At 29.8% G+C, this 14,917-nt stretch overlaps 1 protein-coding gene across 1 annotated transcript in view; it reads right to left on the bottom strand.

The window, feature by feature from the left end:
• Window positions 1–14,917, bottom strand: part of LOC111631993 (peroxisomal acyl-coenzyme A oxidase 3-like) — a 42,539-nt gene that overhangs the window by 8,923 nt on the left and 18,699 nt on the right. The window contains exons 5-11 of the mRNA XM_023376340.1: window positions 14,597–14,693; window positions 14,340–14,522; window positions 11,870–11,992; window positions 7,931–8,051; window positions 7,708–7,830; window positions 3,143–3,253; window positions 2,907–3,061 (exon numbers count right to left, since the gene is read on the bottom strand). Coding sequence (XP_023232108.1) covers window positions 2,907–3,061; window positions 3,143–3,253; window positions 7,708–7,830; window positions 7,931–8,051; window positions 11,870–11,992; window positions 14,340–14,522; window positions 14,597–14,693 — 913 coding nt within the window. The remainder of the gene's footprint in view (window positions 1–2,906; window positions 3,062–3,142; window positions 3,254–7,707; window positions 7,831–7,930; window positions 8,052–11,869; window positions 11,993–14,339; window positions 14,523–14,596; window positions 14,694–14,917) is intronic.

The raw sequence follows: 14,917 nt of genomic DNA, 5'->3' as shown, positions 1-14,917 counted from the left end.
TCATAAAATTTTACATCCGGTGAATCTGCTCTGTCACGTAGCGCTTCTCCAAGAACTGAGGATGTTTTACTTCCTTCCTCCACGCCTTGTATCGTAGAATTTTGCACACCACCTGCTCAAATGTCATAACCAATTTCTAAGAAAATATTATGAAATAATTGGGGATAAAAGGGCTGATTAGCGGACTCTCGGGGAGTTCGTTCGAAGTGATTGCTCTACCAAAGTGCTCCTCCTCCTTGATTCAGCCTGTCCTCCCAACTCCATTCTGCAGGAAGAGAATTTACCAGGTACAGGATCTCAACATGAACAACGAGGTAAATTTAATGTAAACCTCTCTCTCTCGGCTTATTTTGACTAATATACAGTAGAGATAGGAACTATCCCCATACTAGGTATTCCATACGAGGTATTCCATGTTATTATATGGTATTATTCCTTTGTATTCAAGATATTGTAGTATTGTTAGTAATAATTAAATTGTTAATGTTGTATTTAATGACCTTCTTGTCTGGTGTTCGTTCTTTATGCGCAACCCGACACAGAATCTTACCACTCGGGTTCTGTTCAAAATCAAGCCATCCCGTGACAAGGTGAGCAGGTCTAACTGATCTGACGATTAGAGGGCCTGGACCCTCGTCCGTATTCTCACACTATTGAAAGCATCTCAGACTTCTCATTGATGGAATGCTCCTGTTGATGACAATTCCACTCCTCACACTGCCAAGATGCTGCATAAACTGTGAAACTCAGATAGAAACATCTTCACCATACAGTCCATATCTAATATCAAGTGACTTTCACATATTCTCAACAGTGAAGGAAGATCAATGTTTCAGAACAAATCAAGGTATGAAAGATCTATGTTGTATGATAATACTTCTGTAGGCAGGGCACAACTTTCTACACTCAAGCACAGGCATCTACTACAACTTTTCCAATGAGACAAAGGAATATACTCCCACTACCATAATTATTGTTTGAATCAGACTGAGCTTATATCAAGTAATTTACCATACTACTGAGTGAACAGAGAATAAAATTTTCCAACACTCCTAAGAAAATTAATAATAAAGTTCCAACTTCCAAATCCTTTCACACATGGTCACTAAGGCTTGATCCAGTAAGGACAATTGACTTATTTGTCCCAGTGAACACTTGTGTACATGTACATAACATTTCCAAATCCTAATTAAATACTGAGAAAAATGTCTCAATGTTATAGGCAATTATGTAGAGAAGCAAAGAATAATTAGTGTAAATTTCAAACATTTGCATATTTTAGTTATAATAAAAATGGAACACTTAATACAAAGGTAGTACAAATTTTGTATTATAAGTGTAGTTTAACTTGCATTTTTCAGAATATTCTAATTCTGATAATAATATCTAATTTAAAACACAGTAAAAACTGCTTATTGTTAATTTGAAATACTAATTATTTCTTCCTCTTAATTAATGATAGAATCATTTGAATTTCCTTTTTTCACTCTACTAATATGTTGTTCATTAGAAATTACCCATATGCATCTATGCCTGATAGAATTTATGCTACAACTTTTTAGTTGTAACAAAGTATTTTTTGAAAGAAAAACTTTGAGAACTATTTTAAAAAGATACCATAAATTCATTTCATTCTTGGACTGTTTTTCTTGGTTCCACAAATTGACAAAGCATCCCAGAAGACAGAGGCCTTGACTTTTTCAGTGGATTTCTCAAGTTTAAACTTCTTTTTATTGGAGAAAAGGGGGTATCTCCATTCATTGATGTGCATTTGTATTCTGGAATGAAATGATGAATTCAGCTGTTCTGAGTCTATGCACTTTCATTCATTTTTCACTGTTTCAAAAACCTAGGTCATCCTATACACATGAGCAAAGGATTCTTTGCGTTTTTGCAATAATTTCTATAAACCATATATAGTTCATGCTGCCATTATAGGTCTACAGTCTATTAGTCTATTTATCATAAGTTGTCATCTACTGTAAACAAATTAAGACACATCCCTCTTTGTTTATTGGTTTAATCCTATGTCCATCAATTAAAAACTGCATTGCATCTCATTCATCCGCAGAAAATGCTTATTATTTATAAAATCATTAATGAAATACAGGTCACTTAGCAATGATTATAAATGTACTTATTTCATATAAGTTAAATGGTTATTTTTAATGAATTATTCTGAATCATTAAAAATAAACTTTTTCTAGTCATAATATGCATTATAATGTTATTCATCACATATTATGGCAAATATAGTTTTTTTCTTTAATACATGCTTTTGACACTTTATTTGTGGTTAAATGAAATAAAATTAGAATTGTATTAATAAATCTAATTTTCTTTATTTTGATCTCTAAAGTCACACCTCGTCCTATAAGCGGAATTGTATTATATGCAAGTAAATACGGTAAGTTTTGTGATATCTTGGTCCTTCTAAAAGGTAAAATTTAGATATTTACATCTTTAAACTATAAAGATAACTTATGAAAATTGTTCTCAAACTTCTTTACAAAATATTTTGTTACAGTTTATTATTTACAGGATAAATACCATCAGAAACAAGTAGCGTTAGCCCACTATTAGAGGGCACTGCATTAGCCTACTAACCTTGCTTCAAACATTTGCACTAGTGGAAATTTGAATCCAAATAACTCAAATTTTCATCAGTGAGTTGGTTGAATAAAATATATTATAATGGGCTCTCCTCTACATGAATCCATGTAGAAGAGAGCCCATGACTCATGAGTCCATTAGGCAAGCCCATAGTCATGGGTATATGAAGACAAATGTACCCATGACTAAAAAAAAAAACTTAACTGCCTTCAGGATAGTAAAGTCAAAAATGAAAAGAAAAAACAGTAAAATATTTAATTCTGATGATAACCAGTATAGATTTATCAAATTACCTCAAAAAATGCTAATGACAATGGCTGGCAAAAGTACACTTGTGAGTTATTCCGAGCAGTAAAAGTATTTTCCCCTTTTCTTATTTCATTTTCTAATTTTTCATGGCTGCCTTTTAATAGATAACAAACTAGCCACTGATAGGCAGATAATATTACTATAAAGAAAAAAAAAACAGAATTCAATAAAATATATTTTAATCATTTAAATAGTAAAAAACTAAATTTCTATAACTTACTTTTCATATCTCTAATATCTTCTACTGAAGTAACAGATAATGTCTTACTTAGTATATCATCCATATTATTCAAAAAAGTAACACTTTGAGGAGTGATAACATAGCCTCTTTCTGAAACACCAAATTTAATAATTTCCTTGTTATTTTTTAATAATGAATTATTTCAAAAATTGATATCTTGAATATTTATTTAATAAAATTCTTCTAATTTAATGTCATAAGATTATTTTACTGCATTTAAGCTAGAATTTAATTATAATAAATTATAATTCCAAAAAACCTTCATAACTCCAGTGATACTTGTTTATACATCAGCGAACATTTTCGACCCCATCCGGGTCTTCATCAAGCTATGTTTATGAGGAATTCGAATGCGTATGGAACAGAACATTAAAACGAGCTTAAAGCAATTCAAAATTTCAAAAAAAAAACTTAAGAATAAACATGGAACGTTGCGCACGTGCAACCACTCGTTTGTGAAACGGCGAACACAACCGAAAATAGGAAATTCAACAAATCAGTTATGGGGGTGGTTTCCCTCATAACAAAACTTCCACGCGCCCGATATCCCGACTGCATCCCTGGAATTAATGCACGTGCCGCGTAATCCTGCTTTATATATTTCAAGAGTCTCCATGGCTCTCAGTTGATCCGTACGATGAGAGATCCTGATCATATGGGCACTTTGTAAGTCAGCCGTGATTCCCGGTTCCATGGCAAACGTTGATAGGGCGGTGGTGTGTTTTTTATTGTCAATATCATATTTATGCTCCCGAAGCCGTTTGTGAAGGGAACGTTTGGTTTTTTTGGAATTATATTTTCCTCTGGTGTTTAAGAAGAGGTTCGTTTCTTATATAATAAATTATTTAATAATTTTTAATTAATTCTTGTCATACATAGAAAAGTCAAATTGAAGACAAATGTTAATCCAAAAGACTTGGATACTTGATTTAAAGCATGTAAGTTCAGACTTATTACTTTTTGTACACAACAAATGGACATAAAATCTCTCTAAAACAAACTTTAACAATAATAAATTAAATTAAAACTCTAATCAATTATTTTGTGGTTTAGTAATTCACACAGTTCAGTACATTTTTAGTCTGCCATGATCAGTGCACAAATTGATCAGAATGACACCATTAGTATCACATATCTTAAACAAGTATTTTGTTTATTAGGAATAATAGCTTTAGGCCTCAAACTAACAAAAATTTTATTCAAAGAATATTGTTCTAACATTTTGAAAGTATAAATCTGATTTAATACAGTTTGAAATGATTCATAGATAATGCCAAATGACCTGCTGGATTATTCATCTGACTACTTTAAGGCTAATTTAATAATTAGATATAAACCAATTTAGCTAGAGTTAGGCAGACCTAACTCTAGGAGTGATCTATATGGTTATCTAAATTAACTAACAGATCTGAAAGTGAAGATCAAACAGAAGGTAACATAACTGGCAATGTATCTGCATAATACCGTGTTTCCCCGAAAATAAGACAGTGTCTTATATTAATTTTTGCTCTGAAAAATGGGCTGGGTCTTATTTTCAGGGAATGTCTTATTTTTTTCCATGAAGAAGAATTCACATTTATTATTGAACAAAAAAATTCTCAAGTCGAACTTAGACGAGAGTGACATATATCAGGTGTGTTGAACTGTCGCGTTTTTATAGTGTCAACACCGGACTCGATGACCAATTAGTACTTACTGAACCGTAGCACTATGCAAATGTCATGTGGCGTGATTCCCAAGCCATAGTCTTATGCAAATCATTGCCGTGTGGCATAATTGTCTGCTGACCAATCAGTGGCTGTACTTTCAAAAAGCCAACGGCCACTTTCAACCATCTGTCGATGACCGTTACGACTAAAAAAGCTTCGTTAGGTCTTACTTTCAGGGGGAGGTCTTATATTTCGCTATTCAGCAAAATCTGTGCTAGGTCTTATTTTCTGCGGATGTCTTATTTTCGGGGAAACACGGTATGCAGGAATTGTAGGTTCAAATTCTGCTCTGGGCTGATCTTTTCAGGCTGATCTAATAATCAGAAATAATTTAAACTTGGAATATTCTGAAATTTTCTTTAAGAATATTCCAAGTTTAAATTATTTCTGATTATTAAAATTTATTGATATCAGACTAACCATCCACCTCTAACCAAATTGGTTTATATCTAATTATTAAATTAGCCTTCATGTAGCCTGACATACATAGTCCAGTAGATCATTTGGCATTACAAATTGTATTTGGTTATTATATGTTATATTATTATATATATTATACAAGTCGACCCCCCCATAACACTGTTGATAATTCCGTTTTACATGAATTCCGTGTTGTATGAGTCACTTAGATTTTACAAATACATGTGCCAGGCTGTGAACGGCTCGTATTTGTAAAATCTAAGTGACTTGTATAACATGGAATTGATGTAAAACGGAATTATCAACAATGTTATGGGGGGGTCAACTTATAATAATGTATGTATAATAACATGTATTTATGTAGGTACACACAAACAAACCACAATAATCTGAAAGATATTTTTCTTCAAATTCATCAAACTGTTACTTTTTTACAAGTCCCACTTCTCCAACAAGCATTTCTCATTTGATTTTATAAAACTTGATAAATAAAAGCTGCCCACTTTACACAGAGATTGGAAAAGGAAAATTAACATTAATGTATCTGTTCCCAGTTCTGCCATATCCCTACAGAACACATTATGGACTATGTGAATGTTACAAGCACCTAGTCATTCTCTCTGTCAAAATGATATTTATTCATGATCTTAGTGATAGCTTTGTTGGTAGTTGCTTATTAAAACAATTCTGTATGTTGTCTCCATGTGTGTGTACCAGTAATAATTGTTTTAAAATTCTGCAAGTTAAATATTCATTAAACTACAACAGTCTGATGATAGAATGACAAACATTAATCTTATATTTTCAAGAAGACAGAAAATAAAAAGTATGGTTGGACAAAGTGATTAGTTAAACATGTGGAAAAGTCACATTCCCAAAATTGTTATACAGTCGACCCCCCTATAACGTACGTTCCTATAACGACAATTCCTATAATGTAGCGAAAAAATTGTAGAAACTTTCGTATAAAGTACCTCCTATAACGTCGTTTCGCGACAAGATTAATAGAGTCTGGACCAATAGTGGATGAGCAGCCGAACTACTTACCTCCGACCCTGCGCCACGCTACGGAGCGGCTAAATTGAGTTTGCTATCGTCTGTTTAGTATTATATATAAATTATATATAAATTAGGTACTGTACATATAATTATATATTAATTATATATAAATTAGGTACTGTATATATAATTATATATTAACTTAATTTATTGTAACTTTATTATAATTATATATATGCTTTCTGCCGCCTGGCAACACGCTACGGAGATTTTAGGCTAGTAAGTTGAGTTTATTATCGTCTGTACAGTATGTAAATTAGGTACCGTAAGTCTAATACAGCACTAATTTTATACATTTCTTGTGAAAGAAACACTTCTTATTCAACGTCCATAAAAATTATTTATATTAATGATGTCTCCAAAGGTCAAGTTATTTTTATGCGAAAAATTCGTTATTAGAAATCGCAGCCGCCGTTTAATGTGCTGTTCCGCGATGAAAACCAGCTTTAATTAAGCAACGGCGTAGTCGAATGGTACACACTCAATAAGTAATCCTATAATTTTTTGTTTATAGCATAGTTTATACAGATTATTCCCAAAAAATTATACATATTTTGGAAATGTTGAGTCGAATTAGTCTAGAATCGGTTAATTTTATAGAAGAAAACCTTTTGAACAGCCTTAGTCCGTAAAGTTCCCACCTATCGGGCTGCGATTGGCTCATGTATTTAATCGTTCCTACAACGTAAAATGCGATTAGCGTGGAACGTATCTAAGCGTTATAGGGGGGGGTCTACTGTATTTAATTAACAATTTGAATGTACAGTATGAACATAAGAAACTCAAAAAAATTAATCCACATAGTAAGAAGTAGAGGGGGAAAAAACCATCATTGCCCACAGTCTCCCAGAATTTAATTAAATTTTTCAGCAATTAAAAAAAGTCAATGAACAAGAAACACTTTTTCATTCTGGATCTATTATTGGCCATTTTATCTGCACACTGATTACTACTTTAGGAAAAATGAAAAAATCTGTTATCATCTTACTGTAAAATTTTTGTTTTCCCAATTTCAAAAATGAAAATTGCATTCCTATAAACAAATACTGAGTATTTTACATTATTACATATGAACTCATATAAATGTTGTTCTAACATGTACTCAGTTCTTTTATTACAATTATCTGATAGAAAAATGGAATTCTTTTTAAAAAGCCAATTATGATTATCATATATTATCATTCAAAGCTGTTGTGATGTTTGGTGATTTGGTTTAAACATTCATTATTAAAAAGAAAAAAAATATGTAATCTTTAATTAATAGAAACTATTGCATTTTAATACTATATTTCTGAATTACTATTGTAAACTTAAGTTTTCATCAAAAGACAAATCATAATGAAAAATAATTGCTACCTGTTAATTTCCTTTTTAACAATCCAATTAAATAATTACTTGTCTGTTGAAGAAGAACATTATTGTCTCCTTCGTACGTACACTGAGCATCATTGTCATTCCGCAATGTTCCAAATCCAGATGCTGTAATTTCATTTTATTAAAATTAATTACCAAATTATTTAATAAATGTAAATTTCTATATAAAACAAATCTAAAAAAATAAAGGTAAGAAATTTCCCACCTTGCAAATAACCATGACCACCGCAGGCCTCTCTGCATTCTTGAATTGCACTCTGTGCCAACCAAGTGCACAATGGTTTTCCAGCACAACATAATGCATGTAATTCTGCACCTCTTTCAGCCTATACAGATTTGATAAATATTGTAATTAATATTACATTTTGATTATAATTAGCTTGAATATGCTTTTATATTTTTCATTTAATTTTCAACAGATTTAACTGTAACTAAATGGAACCTCTACAAAACAGAAAATAAATTTGAGAATGAAATTGACTTGTTATGTAAAATACTATTATGAACCAAAAACCTGTCTGACATGGAAACCAAATGCATAATGCCATAACATGAGGAAGTCAAATAATGGTAAACTTCTTGATGAAAGTTAATTAAAGTGCAATATCTTAATCTATCTAGAAAACAGTTGTGACAACACAATATTACCATTCCCAACTTTTCTACAAGAGTTTTTTTTAAAACAAATATAAGCCTCTAAATCAGAAAACTGCAGATTCTGAAATATTTGCCTGCTATATAATTTGTTTTGGCTTTAAAATTTATTAATCAAACCAAAACATGAGAAGGAACTCTACCAGGAACAGATCGAAATATCAACAAAATGTTAAGTTGTTAACACATACCATTTGTAAGTATCAAGAAGTGAATTGCCAGTTGAGAAGAACAAACAAACCTCACCCCAAATCTGTATTGGAACTTCTTTTACAAGGAACTTCTATCCAGTGGATAGAAGTTCCTTGAAATAGAAGTGCAAATAACATCAAGATATGGGGGACTTTGATCTATTGTTGGACAGAAAGACTCAATGATTCACTTCCAGACCTCTGGCCATTGTAATGACATAGAGCAGTGTTTCTCAACAGGGGCGATATCGCTCCCATGTGGGCATTTTTCCCATGTTGAGGGGATGATTAGTAACAATTTATATTTTGGGGGGCAAAAAACAATTTTTCTGGGCAATACAGTAAAATATTATAGTAATAATAATTAGATATTTTGTTTGTTATATCATACAATAATTAAACAAACAACATTATACTAGTCACTAGCCTATTCGATGCAGTACAAATTTGGCGTTAGCCTTGGCTCTCGGCATCAGAATTTTGAAGTGAAGGGGGCGATACTACATTGAAGGGGCAATACTGCATAACAGTTTTATTGAAGGGGGCAATGATTCATTACAGGTTGAGAAACACTGACATAGAGAGTTAACATATGTTAATTAAATCAGGTGTTCTCTCATGCATAACTGAGAAATTAATGTATTTCCTAAACATAGTAAGCAAACATATTTATTGATTTAAGCATGTTTTGGCCACTTTCCATCAGCAAACTTTCCTTTAAAGGAGGTGTCACAAATAATTCACCTAGGCCTGACTGCAGACCTCAGAAAATTTTAAAATATATACGATTTTGTTTGAAACTTAACACTAACTACAGCTAACTTAAATCTTAATATTTATATTTCATAAATTACTACAAAACATCAATTGTTAATGGAGATAAAAATATATTTGTGGATAGAACTTGAGTTAAAAATAGAAGATTTAATGGAAACTGATTTTTAAAAAATTATTAATGAATAAACTATTATGGCTTTTACCATTTCTTTCTAAACTATCAAACGATTCTTGATAGTTTGTAAAAAAATCTTTTGATCATGTAAGATTCTCTTTATTAAACATACAAAGAAACTTGTGTGTTAAATGAAGATCTCATTTGAATAATATTTGTAAATAATGAAGTAGTTTTAGTGGAATATATGATCAAATTATATATAAATTCAGAAGTTATAACTGTTATAAATACTACTGAAATTTTTTCAAAGGTTAGTTTTTCAACTATAATTTAATCAAATTAGAATATAATTGACTTGCATATAATGATATTTAATTAATAATTTAAAAATATTAGATTACAATAATTTACATAATTAAAATTATTTTTAAATGCAGATCAATCCAGATTAGAATATGTAATTCTAAATTTATTAAAAGATAAGAATTAGATGATTGAATTACTTAAACATGTTGCAAATACAACAGCCCCTTGTTATATTGCTCATGTAGGAAAACAAAAACAAACAAAAAACATAATCAAAAACATTTGATTTTTATAAAATGTTTTCCTTCTTTTTATACTGTTTCAAAAGAAAATTTTCTATTACAGTATTTTCAAAATTTTAACATTAGAAAATTGATTGCATGATTATACAATCTGAAAAACTAAGAGTTATTTCGGATTAAAAAAAAATCCAAAGTTTTTTGCTATTTCTTTTTCTCAATACCTGCCATCCATTCAAAATTAAAGCACAAAATGCAATAATTTCATTTGAATTGCAGCATAGGCTTTTACCAACATTTCAACAACTGCTTTCATGCTGACAATAGTTGGTGAAGGTATATATCCTCGTTATCATCGATGTATTCTTCATATCATACTTCTAAAATGTTATCATCAGAAATAGTTTCAACTGTTGTTAATCAGCATCAGTAAGAACCCATTCTTTAATCTCAATTTTTCATAAGATTCATGCCTAGTGATTTTGCTGGTTTCACTAGCTATACTGAATCATCATCTTGTATACCTAATTCAGCATCAACTATTTCTAATTGTAGGTTGAAATTTTTAAGTGATAAAAGTATTATTTCTGCCCATGCTTTTTCTGAGAATAATACATCTTTTAAGGTGACTTGAAACTTTGCTAATTGCACTGATTAATCTACAGAGACTAGATACAATTTTCAGTTCTCATTAGTTGTTCTTAAAAGTTTCAATAATTACCTGATTCAAGTGTCATTATCTAATAAAAAGACTCATTCAGGCTTGTTATTTTCTTTTATTCAGTGATAAAAGTTCCTTCTTTTTGGGGAAATTTGGCATTGATCAATCAAAAGCACAGCATTTGTTTTGTTAAACTTTTGTTTTGTAAATGCAGGTGCACTGACAGATAGAAATATAAAAAAAAATCATCTTTTGAACATGAATTAGTTCAAAAAATGCTTGGATGACCCACCATATATTATTATTACTGGCAACCTCTTTCAATTTATTTTTTTTAAACCTTGGGATTACGACTTTTTCCCACAATAAACAATTTTAATTTATGGCTTTCTGTTTTATTTTCTGCAAGAAGCAACATACACCTGTTCTTTCTGCTGTCTGTTCCAGTATTTGTCTTATTCTTCTTAAAATTTTGCATCTTATTAAAAATGCAAAATTAAGAAGTTGTTTCCAGTAATGAGCATATTTGTTAATATTATAAATTTGATCATCATCAAAACCTAGATCAGCCAATCAAATTTTCAATTTGTCAAGAAACAAGTCTATTGTGATCGACAGATCATTTTTCTCCATTAATATAATTTTGTCCTATTCCATGTCTCTTTTGTCACTGCTAAAACCAATTATTACTTGCTTCAATACTAGTTTCAATTTTTTCTGTAACATTTTTAGCCTTCTCTTTAATAATTAGTCCTGTAATTGGGTTCCAATTACACATTGTTCTTTAAGGCATAAAAGCAATTCCTTATCTAAGTTGTCATTTTTTTGCTATTCTAGCTGTTTTCCTCTCCTATCCTTAAAAAATTTTTTATGCAAAACATTGATGAAATTGAAATTTACCTTCATCTTTAATCAATTCACAAACAGTAAATGTTTAAACACCCACTCTTTTATTGCTACAGTAACTTGCTTTTTTTGAGGGTTGCACTTCATACAATCATAGTTTCAAAGTCAACAATTGTGAATAAAGTAATATTTCCTTGCCAGTAAAATTCATTGACAACCAATATTTTTTTAAATTATTAATAAAGCACTTTTAAACTTAGAACATCAAAAAAAAAAGCATGATATATCCAAATGAGCAATATAATACGAGGCTACTGTAATAAATTTTCTAAAAAGTAAATGTATGTTTTACCAGTTCATTTGATGTTTCTCCAAACCATATGGCCAGTTGGTAAGAAAAAAAATCTTTACAAAATTGAATATTCCCATAATACAGAACATACGTAGCAGCTAGATATGGTATCAGACGCCATTGCTGAAATTACATTAATATATATTAAAAGTGGCTTCTTTAAATTTTACTTACTTCTAAACTTATAATAATAATTAAATTTATTACATAGTTTAAACTATATTTTAATTTTATCATTTTTCTAAATTATAATATAATATTTAATTTATAAATAATTTTTTTGATAATTATGTAAATGAAAAATTTTTGTAATTTTATGTCATTCACCATGCCAAGCAATCCTTTTAAAGGCACGTTCATCCATTAAGGCATAAGAGTAGCCAACCATACAACTTGTACTGCATTGGTGCAGTATGTTAATTAATCAAATTAGAATTAAAAGAATATAAAATATTTGTAATAGCATTTCTCATATAATCAATAAATTGCTGATGACAACTTTTCCATGTAGTGCTATCTGGAATAGGAAAGGAAAGAATTATAGTGAAATCTGAAAGATATTACCTACAACTAGTAGACTGTAATTAATTTTTTTTAAATTATTCTTTGGCCCCAGAGAAAAATGTGATGCTACAAGAGATGAATTATTCAAGCATATTTTTGCTTATTAACCTGATACAAAAGTATAGAAAAGAAAAAACAAAATACTTATGAAAAATCTGTCAACTATTTCCAAAAGTTGTACTGTTATTGCTACCATTTTGATAGTAATTTTATGATCAAAATGAATGAATATAATGTATCTACATGTTTCAATTATTTGTATATTAAATACTTAAACTAAAAACTTTATTAAGATAGAAATCTTATTATAGCTTTAGTACCAAATGTAATGGATTGTTTTTTACTAAAATCCAAATAAGACTGATAATTACAAGCTTGCTATGCAGGAGATATTTACAGTTCATATGCAGAATATTTAACTAATAAAATAATACTGATGTTATCATCTGCAAAACTCTCTCTTATATTCATTTCTTCTTATTTAATTTCATTAAAACATTTTTTGTATACAAATAAACAAATAGTCACTCCTCCTTTAAATAACTGTTCATTCAAAAGAAATTATTTTCTAATCAAAGTAACAAAAAAGTTTAAATATTTTAAGAATTTAATTAATGTAAAATGAAATTTTGATTAGCTTTTGATAGATCTAATCCATGGAACTGTTTTACAGAAATATTCATGATGAATTGTAAAGAGAGAAGTGAAGATAGAAAGTTGCTATTTACAATGTAATTTATCCTCAAAACCATCTGGTCTATTTTAATTAGGTAAGAAAAAATAGGGTAAAAAGGGTCTCAGTAATGAGCAATTATTTATTGTGACATCATCACAATGCTGGGCTGCAATTTTTAATCATATTTTTATTTTTATTTAAATTATATACTCTCCACCTCAAATCAGTAGTCTTACCCCTGTACATCATGCTTTTTCTGCTAGCAATGAAGTCATGCCAGTCGTCTATCTTACTTTTTTCATTCAAATAATGTGGCTTCTGGTGCAAAATGGAAGTTTATATATAGTTAATCAATGTTTCCTGCTCCTAAGCTTTCCATAACTGGTCTCGACTTTCACCTAACTCCATTCTCGTGATTAAAAAAGGACAGTCAGACAACAGTGGGACTTTATAAATTACAATTTTTTCAAATTGCAGCTCAACAAACACATGTTCCAGTTACAATATTGAGAAACAAAAAAAATGTTGATTCCAAAAATCTTTTTTGACAATTTACTTAAGAATCTGCTTGTTTTGATCTGATGAGATAAAAGCCTCTTAAAAAATTGCTGCTAGACTTTCCCAGCATTCTTTATTCATTTCATCCCTAATAACTGCTACCCTTGCCTTTTAAGTCTTCAGACTGATTCAAGAGATACTAAGGGGGTGAGGGTCATATCTCCCAAACCAATGGTCTGATTTTACTGAAAATTTATAGAAACATTTCCCCTAATACACAAACTTCCTGCAAAATTTCAGACATTTTCAACAAAAGTGGCATAGGAATTATTAAGCTTTGAAGTGGATAAAAAATGCCCTCTATTACACTAACATCCATATATAGAGAAACCCCCTAATTTTTTTTTTGCATTTCTTGATGTTTCAAGGGCTGCGTCCAAAAATGTAAAAATCTTGGGGAATTGTTTTTAACTGATTACCATATATTTCCTCTGTTATATAATAGCCAGGAAAGTCAAGTATTTAATTAGAAAGAAAATAAAGTGACTTCTCAAATATATAGCAAGGTAATCTTATTTTTTAACATATATGGAGTCAAATGTTTTGAGAGATTGTTATGCTTACTAGGTAAAGGACGAGGATTGCAGTTAAACTAGACATGAGCAAAGAACAGCTTTTGTTTTTAAATACATTTGTAAGTAGACAAAATTCAGAATAAAATTTGATACAAACCTGTAATTGATATTCTAAAATTGGTATTTCTGAATTTTCTGTTGGTCCAAACTGACGTCTCACTGCCGAATATCGAATGGCTATTGGAAGGCATTTTTGTAAACTTGCTATAGACATCTTCATTATAGTTATTCGTCCAAGTGATAATGAAACTAAAGATGCACCGAATCTTTTACTAGGATCCTAATATTAGAAAAATTAAATAATATGGAATAAATGATTTTTATTTTAAGTTTTTGTTTTAAATTGTAACTCACTTTATATTTAGTTATATATTTTCCATCTGATGTAACATTACCCGTTCGACTAAGAAGACATTCATGAGGAATACGATAATTACAAAAAATTAAATATCTGAAATAAAATAAAATTTAATTAATATGTAGATAATAATGGAATAGTAAATTATATATGTATTTTTATAAAGTTTTAATAAATTTTTTAACAAAATTACTTAAATATAAAATGAATATTTTTCTTCACTAATATGGTTATTCCAATATATCAAAACAGTTTGTAAATTTGCAATTTATAAAAAATTTTTGTATATCAGAACAAATACAGTAGAGTCTCGAAAA

The sequence above is a fragment of the Centruroides sculpturatus genome, unplaced genomic scaffold (assembly GCF_000671375.1).
Source record: "Centruroides sculpturatus isolate CEXI.00-Female unplaced genomic scaffold, Cexi_2.0 scaffold636, whole genome shotgun sequence".
Taxonomy (NCBI): Eukaryota; Metazoa; Arthropoda; class Arachnida; order Scorpiones; family Buthidae; genus Centruroides; species Centruroides sculpturatus.
Note: the sequence above shows the minus strand (reverse complement) of the source record. Positions and strands in the feature narration are given on the sequence as shown.